At 58.1% G+C, this 16,291-nt stretch overlaps 2 protein-coding genes across 7 annotated transcripts in view; one reads left to right on the forward strand and one right to left on the reverse strand.

Annotated features, from left to right (window-relative positions):
• The window catches only part of LOC102452990 (G-protein coupled receptor 4-like), a 34,422-nt gene extending 24,111 nt beyond the window's left edge, over positions 1 to 10,311 (reverse strand). For all 3 annotated transcript variants that reach the window (XM_075914848.1, XM_075914845.1, XM_075914849.1), the window contains exon 1: positions 9,719 to 10,311. The gene's annotated coding sequence lies outside the window, so the exon portion shown is untranslated. The remainder of the gene's footprint in view (positions 1 to 9,718) is intronic.
• Positions 1 to 16,291, forward strand: part of RPGRIP1 (RPGR interacting protein 1) — a 40,990-nt gene that overhangs the window by 23,847 nt on the left and 852 nt on the right. For 3 of the 4 annotated variants that reach the window (XM_075914843.1, XM_075914842.1, XM_075914841.1), the window contains 18 exons: positions 305 to 409; positions 672 to 777; positions 1,973 to 1,996; positions 2,307 to 2,453; positions 2,599 to 2,672; positions 3,107 to 3,216; positions 3,638 to 3,747; positions 4,100 to 4,273; positions 4,763 to 4,880; positions 5,413 to 5,856; positions 6,153 to 6,283; positions 6,953 to 7,286; positions 7,403 to 7,572; positions 10,579 to 10,696; positions 10,992 to 11,092; positions 11,353 to 11,536; positions 15,642 to 15,726; positions 16,068 to 16,198. In XM_075914843.1, the coding sequence (XP_075770958.1) occupies positions 305 to 409; positions 672 to 777; positions 1,973 to 1,996; positions 2,307 to 2,453; positions 2,599 to 2,672; positions 3,107 to 3,216; positions 3,638 to 3,747; positions 4,100 to 4,273; positions 4,763 to 4,880; positions 5,413 to 5,856; positions 6,153 to 6,283; positions 6,953 to 7,286; positions 7,403 to 7,572; positions 10,579 to 10,696; positions 10,992 to 11,092; positions 11,353 to 11,536; positions 15,642 to 15,726; positions 16,068 to 16,198 (2,666 nt within the window). Of the gene's footprint in view, positions 1 to 304; positions 410 to 671; positions 778 to 1,972; positions 1,997 to 2,306; positions 2,454 to 2,598; positions 2,673 to 3,106; positions 3,217 to 3,637; positions 3,748 to 4,099; positions 4,274 to 4,762; positions 4,881 to 5,412; positions 5,857 to 6,152; positions 6,284 to 6,952; positions 7,287 to 7,402; positions 7,573 to 8,382; positions 8,564 to 10,578; positions 10,697 to 10,991; positions 11,093 to 11,352; positions 11,537 to 15,641; positions 15,727 to 16,067; positions 16,199 to 16,291 lie in introns of those variants that run through there. The other variant, XM_075914844.1, reaches the window with a different exon arrangement.

Raw genomic sequence — 16,291 nt, forward strand, 5'->3', positions numbered from 1 at the left:
AGCACCCCTCCCCCCCGGTCCTTCTCTCCCCATAGTACCTGCCCCCAACTCCGAGAAGCATCAACACAGCATCCTGTTCCCGGTCCTTCTCTCCCCATAGTACCTGCCCCCAATTCCCAGAGGCATCAACACAGCACCCTGTTCCCGGTCCTTCTCTCCCCATAATACCTGCCCCCAATTCCCAGAGGCATCAACACAGCACCCCTCCCCCCCCGGTCCTTCTCTCCCCATAGTCCCTGCTCCCATAGGGGTCAGAATAGCATCAGCCCCAGGGCCTGTTCTGTACCATGTCCCCTGCCCACAGCCTTGTGCTGGCCGAGCTGCAGCCTGAGTCCCAACGCCTGGCATGGGGAAGAGAGATGGACTTTGGAGAGGCCCCATCCCAGCACCAGCAGGCCCTGGAGCATCGGTACGACACCCCTGCTGCATCCATTGTCTGGGCTGGGGGGAGCCTTGGGAGCATGTGGGGGTCGGTGCATTGCCCCGGTGGCAAGGGGGAGCAACTGGCCTTGGGGCTGGAGGGCAAACTCCAAGTGTTCAGGGAGGTGGGGGCTGTGCCGGGCCTGGGCTGGGGCAGGAGGTTGTGCCCAGCCCACGTGTGGGGCACAGCACAGATGGGATGTGGATCCCTTTGGGGATTGCTGCCCTAACATTAACTGCTCCCCTTGCAGAGCCACCGTGCGCAGGAATGTGGGTCTGATCCGGCTGCAGCGGCTGCTGCAGGAGCAGAGCTGTGAGCTGGCTGTGAGCAGAGGCCGGTTCGCTGAGCTGCATGAGGTACATTAGCCCCTGTCCTGTGTCCCCCAGTGCTCAGGTCCCCGTTGGCCTCTGCCACCCAGGGGTGGGCATGGGAGATCCCCCTGATACCCAGCCCCTGGTGCGTGTGAAACCGACTGAGCCAGCTGTGTGTGTGGGGGGGGGGGGGGGGGGGGGGAGATGAGCAGGGGCAGCTCTCCCGTCCACCAACCCCTCTGGGGGCCTCCTGCCTTCAGCCATCATGAGCATCTGCACCTCCGGTTCGGGGTCAGCACAGCACCCCCCACTGTCCTCCCCAGCTCCCACAGGGGCAAGGATGCACCCTTAGCAGTACATTGTTTTGCAAACTGGCCAGCAGCCTGGCTCAGTGCCAGCTTGCATGGAGTCCACTCCCAAGGAGCCCCTGCCACTCCACGCTGCTGCCTTTGTATCAGAGGTAGAGGCGAGGGGTGACAGGCAACCCCGTCCGCAAGGGGAGTTGGTTTGTAAACTGGCTCCCGTCTCAGGCCAGCTCCTGCCTGGCACCCCATGCTGCTGCCTCTGTATCAGAAGCAGCAGCACAGGAGTGGAAGGGGGCTCCTCGGGAGTGGGGCCAGAGAACATAAAAAAGGCCGTACTTGGTCAGACCAAAGGTCCATCCAGCTCAGTCTCCTGTCTGCTGACAGTGGCCGATACCAGGTGCCCCAGAGGGAGGGAACACAACAGGTAATCCCCATGTGATCCCTCCCCTTTCACACACCTCCAGAGAAACAGAGGCAAGGGACACCATCCCTACCCAGCCTGGCTAATAGCCATTGATGGACCTCACCTTCATGAATCTAGCTAGCTTTTTTTTGAACCCTGTTAAAGTCCTAGCCTTCACCACATCCTCTGGCAAGGAGTTCCACCAGTTGACTGTATGCTGAGTGAAGAAAAACTTGCTGCCAGTCCTGCCCTATGGGAACCATAGAACAGTTGAGTAACCAATAAGAATGCATGAGGTTAATTGACTATTCAATTAACCAATATTTAACATCCCTACATAGGGACAGTGCAGCATCCCCCCAGATCCTGTTCTTCCCAGAACCCCTTCTAGTACCAGGCACTGGCCCAGACCAAGTGTGAGGGGCAGTTCAGAGGCCACAAAGAGCGGCCGGGCCCAAAGGCCTCCCAAGTCAGCTCCTAGCAAATCACAATGCACGCACCACTACTGACGACAGCTGCTTTCTCTTTCCAGGCCTACGAGAGCCAGCTCCAGCAGGTAACGAACCGTGTGCGGGTGCTGCCCTCTCAGCCCTGATGGGATTTCCCCCAAATGGGAGTGCCTGGGCCAGTGTGAAAAGAGCACCCCACTGAGACCCCTCTATTGGGACCCACCTGCCACCCCCAGGAATTGATGGGACCAGATGTCCTTTCCCCCTGCCCAGGATACAGTCACTCTGTATCAAGCCCTAAGGAGACAGCCCCCACCCCCTTGCCCCTGGCTTTCCCCCTCAGTTCTAGGTCCCAGAATCCCTGCCACGGGGGGGCACGCACCCCTGCTGTCTTTCTTCCTGTCCCTCCCCCACCAGAAGCAGGAGATGGTGAGAAGCACCAGCGAGGCCCTCCTGGGCCAGGTGGAGGAACTCACTCTGCAGCTGAAGGCAGAGAGGCAGAAGGCGAGGGCACTGGAGAGCCAGAAGCAGAGCATCTCATCTCTGCAGGGGGTCCTGGAGGAGGTAGGGAGCCCATCCAGCTAAGCCCCGCCCTGGAGGACCCCTCTTTTCCCCGCTCAGGGGCTGAGGGGACCAGGGCCTGGGGGAAGGGTCCATTTCTAACCCCAGCGAAGAGCCTGACGAGCAGCTGGGAGCTGGTCTCTGTCAGTTTCAGGAGAGAATCCGGCACCTGGAGAAGGAGCGAGACCTGCTGAAGGAGGATTACGATGCACTGCTGGAGAGGTGAGACAGAACCAGCCGAGTCCCAGTCCCACTCCCCAGGGCACGTGAGCTGCCAGTGCCCATTGCCCTGAGCCCCACAGATGTCTTCGCCTGGGCTCCAGTCACACCAGCTCCCTCTGATGCCTGGCAGCAGCGTGGGGTGCCAGGCAGGCGCTGGGGGTTCTGGCCGGCAGGGCACAGGGGAAAAGCAAACCCAGAGTCTGCCAGAGACAGGAGAATGACTCCACAGGGTTGACCCCAGAGGATGGGGAATAGGGGGTGTTAAACTCACCCCAAATCTGGTACTGTTTGGGGGGCTGGCAGAGCCATAGGGACACCCCCTCACCCTAAGTCTGCCATGATGGGCGGGCTGGCAAAAACTGCCCCAGCCACCCTGTTGTGCGTGCTGGAGCCCCCCCATGGGGGTCCCTGTAGCCGTGCACCTCTCCTTGCAGCAGTCTGGCCCATGAGCAGCGGAGGGGGGATGTCTCCCGGCTCGAGGAGCAGCTGAGCTTGGTGTTGGCAGAGAAGCAGCAGCTGGCAGAGGAGCTGGCACAGGAAAGAGGTAGCAGAGCTGGTGGGCAGTGTGGAGGGGGCTCTACACCTGCACGGGAGCAAGGGACTGAAATGGCAGCATCATGCCATGGGGGTGTTTGCATTGCCACCATGCTGGGGGCACGACCGTCTGGGGGGGGCAGAAGACGGTATTTGCATTGCCACCATGCTGGGGGCACGACCGTCTGGGGGGAGGGGGGGGTATTTGCATTGCCACCTGGCTGGGTGCACAACCGTTTGAGGGGTGGTTAAGTCACCGCCAGGCTGGGTGCAGGAACAGTGTGGGGGGGTGTGATCTGGCAGCAGGACACCTGGGGGAGGGAGTATCCCCGGTTAACCTGCAGTGGAGGGGGTGGGGGGGGGGGGGCAGGGCACGTACTGGTCACACAGGGCCAGACCCTGCCTGGGGTCACATCTTGTTTTGTGTCCAGACCGGATCCCCTCTCCAGCCAGGAGCGCGGCACTGCAGCAGGAAGGGGAGAGGGGGGCCACCCTGGCAGATCAGTCTTCAGGGCAGATGCCTGAACCGGCCCTGCCCCAGGTGGGTACAAGCCAAGGACTGCCAGGCTGGGCTCCTGCAGGGTCCAGCAGCTGCATCGGTCCTGGGCAGTGTATGGCAGGTAAAGGCCATAGACCTGGGGTGATCGGGGGTGAGGCTGAGCCCTGCATGCAGGAGGGGGCCTGGGCCGGTCCCACCCACCAGGGGAAGCCAAAGCCCCAGGTGGGAGAGTCGCAGGCTTGGGGTGGCTAACACGTGTGCTACGGGCTGGAATTAAAAGGATGGGAGGCTGGGGCGAGTGCTGGTGCTCTTCACCGGGGGTCACAGCCACGTGGACAAGGATGCAGCAGCCCCATCCAGCCAGGCAGCCTGTTTCCCTCTGGTGTCCCTGCAGCCCCCCAGCCTGGCTCAGCTGCCCTTCCACACAGAGCAGGAGGAGCTGCCTGGGCAGCAGAGCCTGAGACGGAGACTGCAGGAGTCAGAAGTTGCCCACGCTGACACCATCTTGGAGCTGGAGAAAACCCGGGACATGCTGATCCTGCAGCACCGCATTAACCGGGACTATCAGGTGGGAGGGTCTGGGGGGGGGGGGGGGGGGGAGCTCCAGCAATTGGGAGGGGCTGGGGCAGGAGGGACGGGGAGCTGGGGCTGGGAAGAAGCTCCAGGCGGTCGGGACGGAGAGCTGGGGCTGTGGGCCGAGCTCCAGCTGGGCAGGAGGGACGGGGAGCTGGGGCTGGGAAGGAGCTCCAGGCGGGTGGGAAGGGCCGGGAAGGAGCTCCAGGCGGGCAGGAAGGGCCAGAGAGCTGGGGCTGTGGGCCGAGCTCCAGGCGGGCGGGAAGGGCCGGGAAGGAGCTCCAGGCGGGCAGGAAGGGCCAGAGAGCTGGGGCTGTGGGCCGAGCTCCAGGCGGGTGGGAAGGGCCGGGGCCGAGCTCCAGGCAGGCGGGAAGGGCCGGGGAGCTGGGGCTGTGGGCCGTGGGCCAAGCCCCAGGTGGGCACGAGGGGCCAGGCCGTAGGCCGAGATCCAGGCAGGCATGTCACTGTCACTCGTGCCGGTCAGGCCGAGCTGCAGGGTGTGCTGATGCAGGCGGAGCGGGACACGAGGGCGCATGAGGAAAAGCAGCAGAAAATGGAGCAACTGCTGGATCTGCGTGGCACCCGCATCCACCAGCTGGAGGGTAAATTGGCAGCGGCCCCTGGAGTGATTCTTGCCCTGCTGGAGCCTGAACCTGGGCTCTGGTTCCCTTCCCCCCAGGCTGTGCTGGGCCCTGCCTGCCCTGTGCCCATGGTTCCTGGCCCCCAGAGCACATTGGGTGCACATGGGCTGGCAGGCAGGCAGCTACACTGGGTTTGTGGGCACTGGTCCTGCCAGAAGGGGGAAGATATTGAAAGAGACCATGCATAGGAATGGCCACACTGAGCAAAGGCCCATCTAGCCCAGTGTCCTGTCTGCCCACAGTGGCCAATGCCAGATGCCCCAGAGGGAGTGAACAGAACCGGGAACCGTCAGATGATCCCTCCTGTCACCCCTTCCCAGCCCCTGACAGAGACTAGGGCCCCCATTCCTACGCCTGCTGGCTAATAAGCGTTGATGGACCCAACCTCCGTGAACGTATCTAGTTTTTTCGAACCCTGTTCAAGTCCTGGTCTTCGGACAAGGCGAGGCAGGGGACGTGTGCACCCCTCACAGGCTGCTGTCTTCTGCCCCAGATCAACTGAAGGTTCTGGCTTATGGGGGACAGCTGCGGGTCCGGCCAACTGAGTGTGCCGTGGCTGTGGAGGAGGAGAAGACCCCGCTGCTGCAGAGTGGGGAGAGCCTGCTTGAGCTGCACGTAGCAGGGGCGGTGCTGTCCCAGGCGGCCCTGCAGCTGCTGGGGGAAGCTGAGCCCCTCACCTTCTGCACCTATGCCTTCTACGACTTTGAGACACACTGCACACCAGTGGTCCGTGGGGCCCAGCCGCGCTACTGCTTCACGTCTCAGTACGTGGTCCGGGCCGAGCCCCTCTTCCTTCAATACCTGCAGGAAGCCGCTGCCCGCCTCAACCTACACGTAGCCACGGCCGCCGACCACCGCACGCTGGCTTCCTGTTGGCTGCGCTTTGGGGAGAGGCTGGGCAGCGGGGAGCGCGTGTGCGCCACAGCCGTGCTACATGGTAAGCACTGTCCCTCGGTCACAGGCCCGGGCAGCGCCAGTCCGTGCAGGCAGCAGCCGGCTGGCACCAGCAGGGATCCCCAGGCCCCAGATTGTATTAGCCCAGCTGGCCCCCCAGTAACATCTCCCCATGGCCCAGTCACTGTCGCACGCTGGTGTGGGAAGTGACGCCCTGGCCCAGTCCTTCTGGTGTCAGAAACCAGCCATGTGCTAACCCTTCCCTCCTCCCCTGCTGCCCCCATTCCCTGTCCCCTGGCCTTTCAGTGCACACTGCCTGTGCCCTCCCTGCCCCCCCAGGCCCAAGCGGCGAGGACTGTGGGATGCTGGAGTACTGGATGAGGCTGCGCCCCAAGGCCCTGGGCTACTTCCAAGCCTGCGTGCCCCGGGCCAGGGCAGCCCAGCGGAGCAGGCAGCAAGAGCTGGAGGGGGTGAGGATGCTGGGGCGCACATGGGGGTGGAACACATCACTGTCTTGTGTGCTGCGGGAAAGGTGCCCCAGAGAAGGTCTGGGATCCCTGTAGGGACATAGTCCCACCCCCCAAGGGGGCTCCCAGCCACCATGAGGGACGCATGCTCCACGCTAGGAGCTCTCTGGCACCCGTCAGAGCAGGAGTCCTGCAAGGGAGCCTCAGGCACTCCCTGGCTGCATCTAGACTGGCAAGTTTTTCCGCAAAAGCAGACTGGCCACTTGATTTTGCGCAAAAGCACTGACGTTCTACTGTCCGAAATCAGTGCTTCTTGCGCAATGCTTTGACCTTCCCGTTTGGGCAAAAGCCCTTTTCTGGAAATGTTTTTGCGCAAGAGGGCCAGTGGAGACAGCTGAAAACTGTTTTGCACAAAAAACCCCGATGGCGAAAATGGGGATCGGGGCTTTGTGCAAAACCGCATCTCGATTGGCACGGACTTTTGCGGAAAAGCGTCCTGCCAATCGAGACGCTCTTTTCCGCAAATGCTTTTAACAGAAAAACTTTTCCGTTAAAAGCATTTGCGGACAATCATGCCAGTCTAGACGTAGCCCCTCTGTGTGGCAAAGCTGGGATTTCTATGGGATGCAGATGGGACCCCAATTCCCAACTGTTCTTGGCCTCCCCCTTCAGGGCCCGGAGCTGCTGTGGAATGAGCTGCAGGTACAGATCAGGGGCTGTGCTGGCCTGCGGGGTCGCTGGCTTGGCAGCCCACCCAGTCCCTACGTCATGTACCGCTTCTTCACGTTCCCCGACCATGATACGCCCATCGTCCCCTCCAGCAGCCACCCATACTTCGGCGACCTGCGCACCTTCCCCCTGCGCCCCACAGCCCAGCTCAACCGCTATCTGCGGCTGGAGAGCCTCCACGTCTACGTCTTCGATGATGAGGATGCTGAGCCCGGGTGTTACTTGGGCAAAGCCCAGATCCCTCTGCTGCCTCTGGCCCGCGGGCACAGTATCACAGGTGAAAGCCACCCCTAGGCTCAGCTCCTGTGTGGCTCAGGAGGCACAATTCCCCTGGCCTCAGTGCCTGGTGCCCACAGCCCTGCCCCCTCACCTCTCCTGGTCTCTGCTCCTCAGGTGATTTCGTCCTCACCGACCAGGCCAGGCACCCCACTGGCTCTGTCAGCCTCAGCCTGGAGTGGAAGCGTCCGTATCTGCCCCCGGGGCTGGCCTGGGCCAACGAAAATCAGCGCACCAGCCCCATGGAACAGCTCCTTGAGAACGGACAGGCTGCACAGCCCAGCCAGGTACAGCACCGCCCAGGAGCGCCGCGTTAACACCTGCCCCAGGGGGAGCAGGGGCTGTGGGTTAGTGCTGCGGCAGCTGGGAACCAAGACTTCTGGCTTCCCCATAGCTTTCTTTGCTCTGCTAGGGGATGCTGCCACCCCAGGAACAGGCAAGTGCGAGTGTGGGGGGGGGGGGGGGGAGAGCGGCCAGGCTAGACTCGCTTTGGCTGCTGCTCGGTCCCCTGCTCAGCCTTGGCTTGCTCCCCACATCTGACCAGAGGAGCCCACAGGCCAGAGGAAGCGCCACCTCTCGGCAGCCAAGTCTGACAGCTGCAGGGCAAAGTGGGGCATGTGGGGGGGGAGCCAGCAGTGCGGTTCACCCCTCTCCAGGGTCAGTCCCAGGGCATGGAGAAGAGGTGACAGGCTCCCATGGGAGACTCAAGTGAGGTGACGGCTGGGGAGCGGGACGCAGGAAGCAGGCAGCGAAAGTGCAGCAACCCCTTGTCCTTGCCAGCGCTGCCCCCACCTGAGGGGAAATGTCACCAATAGGGATGTGAGAGCTGGGACCCCCCAGCTGGGCAGGCAGCCTCACTCAGTTCTGGCTTGCGCTGGGACCAAACCCTGCTGCAGGTCTGCAATTTACAAGGCAGTAGGAGCTGGGCAGCCAGCCCCTGGCTACTACTGCATTTTAAATTGCAGAGCCACTGCAAGGTTTGGCCCTTGACCCAGCACAAGCCAGGACTAAGCAGGGCTGCCTTCCCCTATCGAATAATCAATAACAGTGCTATTGACTACTGAATTATTAAAGTAACCTCAATGTAACATTCCTAGCTACCAAGGGGTGGGAGACACTGGGCCCAGCCAGCAAGTAGAAGAGACGATTTAGAAGGCGACACAGACACAGCATACAACAGATTTGTCAGTGCAGGAACCAGAAGCAATCAGGACAATCCATCTTGGAGAGAGAGGATCTAACCCCACCTGAGTTCCCGCTAACATTTTCTATCCACTGGTGGGTTGACATTTCTTATGTGCAACACCAATATTGCAGTAGTGTGGATGTGCACCACCAGTACAAACAAACACACACACACACACACACACACACACTAAGCAGTCCATATATGTAGAAGAAAATATATTAAAACAAGGGCTAGGTAACAAGGAGCAATGTTTACAATATGAAGTCAAATAAAAAAAGACAACACTACCCTTGGAGTACATGTATTATCAGATAGTATAACAACTCAAGCTAGTAAATGCATATTATCCATACATAACTCAGCTTTAAGATGCTAACCAAGTCGGAATCAACTAGAAATAGTATTTGCAAGGAGAGCATGACTAATAATAATATTTACTGACACTGGAAAAGAGTGTAAAAGATATTCACTAAGGCTTATACAGTTTCTCTGGGGAATGTTTAGGATCCATGCTTAAAAGCAGATAAAAGTTTTCCTGGTTTGAAATTTTCATCTTGTGTGTCACCAACTTAATTTGTTCTGAGGCTTATACTCTTTAACATGTGGCTTCATGATTTGTAGACAGATGCATGTTTCAAAGAGCTTGCAAGTAAAGTTTCATCCTACAGAACAATTAACATCATACCTAGTACTTGCTACTTCTGACTCATAAGAGTCAGAACTCTACCACACAGCAAAGATCTGGCCTTAATGGAATACATTTTGCCATTTGTTAATTAGTGACACAGGCATTAAAAAGCCATTAAGATCAGTTTTAGATATCTGCCACACTCCAAAAAAAGACTGTTAAAAGAATCTTTTTCTTTCTTACCTTAAGCCATTAACACCGATGTAAACTTTGTTTGAAATGTGATCATGCAAATGTCCTCCCCGCCCATACAGCCTACTTTCCCCTCCACCCCAGCCACCCACCCAGGGAGGACTGCAGGCAGTGAGTCAGGAAACCCTAAATGAACTGCCCCTGACTCCACCTCACTGCACAGATGCCAGCCCCTCCACCTCTCTATAATCTGCTCCCCTCTCCCCACCCAGCTGGGGTAAAATCCTGCTTCTCAAACTAGCAGGCACCAGCAGTTTGGGGAACCAGGACAGGACAATCCAATTATCCACACTTCCTCCCAGGACACAGCACAAACTCTTCCCCTTCCACCGCACCCATCCCCCCCTCTATTTCCCCCACCTACCCCATGTGGTCAGCCCCATTCCCAGGAGGCTTGAGAAGACTGCTGGGTTTCTGCTTCTGCCTCACCTCACACAGATGGGACTCTTCAAACTCCCCTCCCCTCTGATTTCCTCCCAAGCCAATTAATTAATTACTCCCTCTCCCCAACCACTTATTCCCTTGCCTCCATACCTGCTGTGGGAGCTCATTCGTTCAAGCATGCAGCTCCCTCTGTTTAGCGGCTGCTTAGCTAGCTCCTCCCCCTGCCAGTCAGCTGAGCTCCCTCCCTGGGTGGGAGCTTTGAACATCTGATTGGGGTTCACTAAACAGCTGCACAGCTTACAGGACACTTTGGCCCTGACTCCTCCCCCCCAAATCAACCCCATTGCCCCACTCTCAGCTCCTGGTCCCAGCCAGGCTTCTCCTCCCGCCTTTGTCCAGCTTGGCATCACTTGCTCCCTCCTGGGCTCAGGTTACAAAGGGCATCAGCACTTGTGTACCTGAGGCGACACACACACTGAAATTCCCATCCCATCTAGGTATTGCTGCAGTGCCCTGGGAAACTGAGGCACACATGCAAGGCTACCGCAGGCTAGTAGAATTCATATGCAACATAAGGAAAATACCCCCCCCCCATTTCATCCCAGGGAGCCAGCTACTCCTTAGCAAGATGCCGCCATGGGCCAGATGCCAGGAACAGGTTTCACATGCAGTAACATGCACACAGAAACAGTCTGTGGGTTGCTCAAAAGTGGCTGGCACCCAGATTCGGCCTGGAGGCCACTTACTGCCCTGCCCCCCATCACACAGTGGGGCGCATTGCTAAGGGCTGGGCCACGAGAGCCTGGCAGCAAGAGCTGAAGGGTGTTTGTGTCTGGGCAGGAGACCCCAGCAGCGAGGGAGGCCCAGGCTGGCGAGGAGGAAGCAGACCATGCAGCGGAGGATGGTGAAAACCTGGCCAGAGGCCAGCACTTGGAGCCCAGATCCCTCCAGGACACAGGTACCAGCCAACTCCTGCCTGCACTGGGGCACCAGCTGTGAGTGCCAGCCCAGCCTCGCTCACCCAGGCCAAGCTAGAGCCATGGATGGGGGCAGCATGGGCTGGCCGTCTGTCTGTGGTGGGAGGAGACACATTCAGCCATCGAGCTGAGTTCTAGGAGAGCCAATGCAGGCAGCCCTGACAGCTCTCAGTGCCCAACCCCACGCCAGCTGCAGCCATCCCTGCCCCAGCTATGTGGGGTGGGTCAGGGCCATCTAATTCCCTCCCCCCCATAACAAGCAGTCCCTTCCTGCAGCCCGTGTGGAGGCCTGTGAGCCAGCGCTGGACAGCGACGCACAGACCACAGACAGCGACGAGATTGTGGTGGGGACCCACCTAGGCAGCCCTCCAAAGGCGGTAATGCCCCCACCCCTGAGGCATGGCGGGGGCTGGTGAGGGGAGAGAAGCCCTGCCAGGTACAGGAGAATCAGGGCAAAGTGTGTGTGTGTGTGTGTGGGGGGGGGGCCATCTCCAACTTGTAGGGCCAGTGCTGAGCTGTGTGGGGGTGTGGATGAGCACAGAAGGGAGCTTGGCTCTGCCAGTCTCCCCCCGCAAACAGTTTGGAACCAATTCCCAGCCTCCAGTGCTGGTTGAGCAACTTGTGCCTCACCCTGCAGGGGATCCGCATTGAGATTGTCTCTCTGCGGCTGCACCCTGCAGCCGAGGTGCTGGCCAGCGAGCATGTCCAGCAGCTCTACGTGGAGTTCCACTTCCCTGGGGTGCCCCTGGCCGAGACGGAGACGCCCCTGTCACTGCGCAAGCCCCAGAGCGGCGAGGAGATCTACTTCCACTTCAGCAAGGGTAAGTGGCTCAAGGCAGAGTGGGTGGCTCTCACTGCATGGGGGGCAGCCTCTGGCTCTCGCTCCACAGAGGTGTTATGGGCCACAGCCCTGGCTCTCGCTCCACATGAGTGACAGGGGGAGGGGAGAGGAATGGAAGATACTGCCCCTGGCTATCAGTCCACATGGGCAGCAGGGGCAGGGGGAGGAGGGATACAGCCCCTGGTTCTTCTTTGAGCTATGTTGCTTATGTCCATGCCACTTAGGTGTGCGTGCGCCACACGCGTGAGTTCCAGAAGCATTTTACTCTTAGCAGTACCCGTTGGGCCAGCTGGGGAGCTGCCTGGAGCACACATAGACCCCTGCTGGCCCTCCACCCCTGGTGTGGAAGCTTGGTTTGCTGTTTGCAGGGTGCCCTTTTATCGTGTGTAAATAGTTTCAATTAGTTCCGTGTCGTTTAAGTTACGGTGTTGATTAGACTAGTTCTTGGGTAGTTTCCACCCTCCCCCCCGCTCAAAGGGGGGTATGCCAGGGCCCCAAGGCTTCACGTCCTGTGTGTGGTGCCTGAAGCCGATGTCCTGTGGACATCCACCAAGGGACGTCTGAGGCGCCTCGGTGAAGGTCATTTGACGGACTCCTGCAGGATCTGCAAGGCCTTTAAACCAAGGTCCAACAAGTGTGACTCCAGTCTTAAGTTACTGCTGATGGAGTCGGCACTTCAACCCGTGGCACTGGAACCAGCACCGCCAGTGAGGAGTGTCCCGGGGTCGGTATAGGGTGTAGGAGCCATGTTGAGGCCCTCTGTGGCATCGGAGCAACAGTTGGCATCCAGGCACCGGTCCCTGGCACCAAGTGCTGGGAAGAAGGCATGAAGAGGGAGATTTCCTTCGAGATAGGACTGCGGGTGTGTTTGTGAGGGGGATTCCCTCTGGCTTCATCCTCACCTCGGGGATGAGGAGGCTCCTGTGCACCGTCGGCACAGGTCGATCCCTACACAGGCAATTAGCCCTGAGGTCCAAGACGTGTCCATGGAGGAGGTCCCACAGCCGTCAACCCCGGATACGTTTCTGGTGGCCCAAAGTTGATTGCATTTACCCACTCCCACCAGGATCCTCGGTGGTGCAGGCTGCCTGCCGAAGGGAGCGGCAGATGGGCCCCACTCCTAAGAGAAAGGAGCCTAAAAAGTTCAACCTCTTGGGGTGAAAGGCGCATGCGATGGCCGGTCTGCCGCTGAGATTGCAAACAAGCAAGCGATGCTCAGCAGATATAACTCCTGGGTGGGGGTCGATCAGTTCAAGTCCCAACTCCCGCAGGAATTGCAACAAGAGTCTGAGGTGTTGACAGAGGAGGCGGCAAGGTTGTGTCCCGCCCGACCCAACAGGCTGCGCTGGGTGCCGCAGACTCCACGGCATGATCAATGGCCATGGGTATAATTATGTACAGCAACTCGTGGCTTCAGGTCTTGGGCATCCTGCCTGAGGTCCAGATGACACTGCAAGATCTGCCGTTTGACAAGCAGACTGACAGTGAACTGCAGAGTCTCCAGGACTTGTGCACAACATTGAAGTCCTTGGGCATCCATACCCCTGCTCCGTAGTGCCATCCACTGAACCCTGGGCCACAGAGGGCATACCAGCAAGGCCCCAGGCACGCCAATAGGCGGAGGCATAGGAGAAAAAATGGTAGGGGCACTAGGAGGAGCCCTTGCTTGGCCTCTGATCAAACTCAAGAGCCCCCCACTAAAACTCAAGGCTCGAAGTCAGGCTTTCGAAGGTCCACTTGAGGGCGGATTACCAGCTCCAGCACTTGATCGCCCCTTCTCAGACACTGTCCCCTTTCCATCATTCTTGGCACTCTATCACCTCGGACTGGTGGGGGCCTCATCCCGAAGTCCAAAGGGGGCCTTTGCCCCATCCTAGACCTCAGGGGGCTCAATGCCTTCATAAGGCAGTCAAGGTTCAGGATGGTGATGCTAGCCTGCATCATTCCCTCCCCCAATCTAGGGGACTGGTATGCCGCCTTCAGTTTGAAGGATGCATACTTCCACATTGCAATTGTCCCTACTATGGGACGTTCCTGTGTGTCTTGGTGGGTGGGGACCACTACCAGTTTGCAGTGCTGCCGTTTGGCCTTTCCACCGCCCCCAGGGTATTCACCAAATGTATGACAGTGGTAGCCGTCTTTCTGAGAGGAGTTCCTCTGTTCAGACAGGTACTGATGGAGAGTAGGAAGCCCTCCACCAGGGTGACATCAGGCCAAATGGAGGATTCATGCGATTCCTGTTCGTGCCATTAACTGTGTGTTCTTCCTCTCATTTCTCATGGAAAGTGGCCTTTCCTGTGGCTATCACCATGGCTAGGAGGGTGTCTGAGTTGCGAGTCCTTTCTTTGGAGCCATTGTACACTGTGTTCTCTAAGGGCAAGGTGACATTGCGTCCACACCCAGCCTTTCTACCTCAAGTGCTGTCCCTGTGTCCCAAGAGATCATCCTACCAATCTTCCACCCTAAGCTGTATGCAAATGAGAAAGAGCAGGCGCTTCACACATGAGCTGGCAGGATGGCTCTCACCTTTTATTTAGTGATAGAAATGTAGCTGTGTAGTCTGTTTTGTGGGCATGGATCAGACACTTCGCCAAAGGATCAATGCCCACAAAACAGATAGACAGGATCACAAAGAAAAAACAGTTTCTTGCCATTTCAACCAGAAAGGACACTGTCTCAACGACTTGATTACCTGCATCCTGCTTCAAAGGCCTTTTAAGACTTCACTTGAAAGAGAATCCTCTGAACTGTCATTCATGCTTAAATTCGACACTTTACACTCAAGTTTGAATAAAGACGCTAATTATCTCACCCATTACAAAGATAGCTTCCCCAATTATCACCTCTAATATCATTAGCTCACAGACATTTACCTCCCCCCCCCCCATCTCCCTTCTGTTCTGAAATTTGATTTGTCCTTTTCATGTGTTCATTTTTTTAAATTGTATCCTTTGGTATATATGGTTGTGACAATTTTCTTCCACATATTGATCTGAGGAAGTGGGTCTGGCCCACGAAAGCTCATCACCTATTAAACCATCTTGTTAGTCTTTAAAGTGCTACATAGTCCTGTTTTTTGTTTCACCTTTTATTTAGAGAAGACAAAGCAGTTTCACAAGTTGACCCAGCTCTTTGTCTCCATAGCAGAAAGAATGAAGGGCCTTCTGCTGTCAGCTCAGTGCCTGTCCTCATGGATCACAACATGCCTTAATGCATGTCATGATCTAAGGGGAAAGCCGGTCCCGCCGCTCACGGCCCATCCTACCAGGACCCAGGCCTCCTCCATGGCATTCTGAGTGCAGGTGCGATCATAGACATCTGTAGAGTGGCTACATGGTCATCAATCCATCCTTTTACTAACCATTATGCAGCAGGCTAGACAGGATGCAATAGTTGGCAGAGTGGAGTTGCCATCTGTTTCTTTTAGGTTCCAATCTTGCCACCTAAGTGGAACGGACATGAGCACGCACTCGAAAGAAAAACGGTTCCTTACCTCGTAACTGCTGTTCTTCAAGAGGTGTCGCTCACGTCCGTTCCAATCCCACCCACCTTCGCTCCATCGGAAGTCTGGTAAGAAGAAACTGAGGGGGCACATATGCGTTGACGTGCCGACGCCACTCCAGGGGGCACCCCAGCTGGCCCAACCGGTGCTGCTAAGGGTAAAATGCTTCTGGAACTTGTGCACTTAAGTAGAATGGACACAAGCAACACCTCCCTAACAGCTACGAAAGCAGGTAACTGTTTTTTCTCACTCCACATGTGTGGTGGTGGATACAGCCCCTGGCTCTCAGTCCACAGGGTGGGGAAGGGGGAATAGCCCCTGGGTCTCATTCTGCCCTGGCCATAGGCTGCACCACTAATAGCCTGGCAGCAGGCCCCAGGCAAGCAACATTGCTCCTGCCTCAGCAGGGTGAACAAGCATCTCTCTGGCTAATGCCCCAGCGCTCACCCCACTGCTGCACCAACCCTGCCCTCCACAGCTGGCACTGCCCCCCCCTTTCCCCCAGCATCAGTAGCCCCAAACTCTGCCCCCAGCCCTCTCCCCTAGGAAGCTCTCCCTGACAACAGCCTTGTGCCTCTCGCAGTGATCCTACTGGACCCAGAGGCGGTGAGCACTCAGCGGAAACGCCTCTTCTCCATGCTGCAGGCAGAGGTGGCTGGGCAGAACTGGTAAGTGTGCTGGTGGAGGACAAGGATTCCAGTTCCTTGCGCTAGCACTCCAACCACCCGCCCCATACAAGCCCATGGCTCAACCTAGCTGTGCTTCTTCTCTGCCTCCTTCCCTCTCCCCCTGGCAGGGGCTTGGCCAGTCCCTTAACGCAGCCCTGCGGCTATGAGAGAGCAAAGCAAAGTGCTGGCAGGGCTGGACTGGTCCCAGCTCCGGGACAAGTTGGTTCCACACAGGCCCCGCGTGGCTCCCACAGGAGAGCACCACACTGGAGGGGCCCCAGGTAGAGGGGCTTACTGTGGGGAGCCGGCACAGGAGCAAGACGCTGCCCCCCCCGCTGCAGGCTGCAGTTTGTGGTGGTGAGTGAGCCCCTGCCCGGGACCAGAGGCGAGTGCGAGGACGTGGGCTTTGCCTACCTGGATCTGCGGGAGATCCTGCTGTCAGGCAGCGACGTGCTGGAGCAGGAGCTTGAGGGTGAGTGGCTGGGATGGGGCGGAGGCGGGGGGGCATCAGCACCCATCCCAGCTCTACCTTTGCAGGTGCCGGTTCCCCTGCTGCCAGCTGCAG

The sequence above is a fragment of the Pelodiscus sinensis genome, unplaced genomic scaffold (assembly GCF_049634645.1).
Source record: "Pelodiscus sinensis isolate JC-2024 unplaced genomic scaffold, ASM4963464v1 ctg132, whole genome shotgun sequence".
NCBI classification, from domain to species: domain Eukaryota; kingdom Metazoa; phylum Chordata; order Testudines; family Trionychidae; genus Pelodiscus; species Pelodiscus sinensis.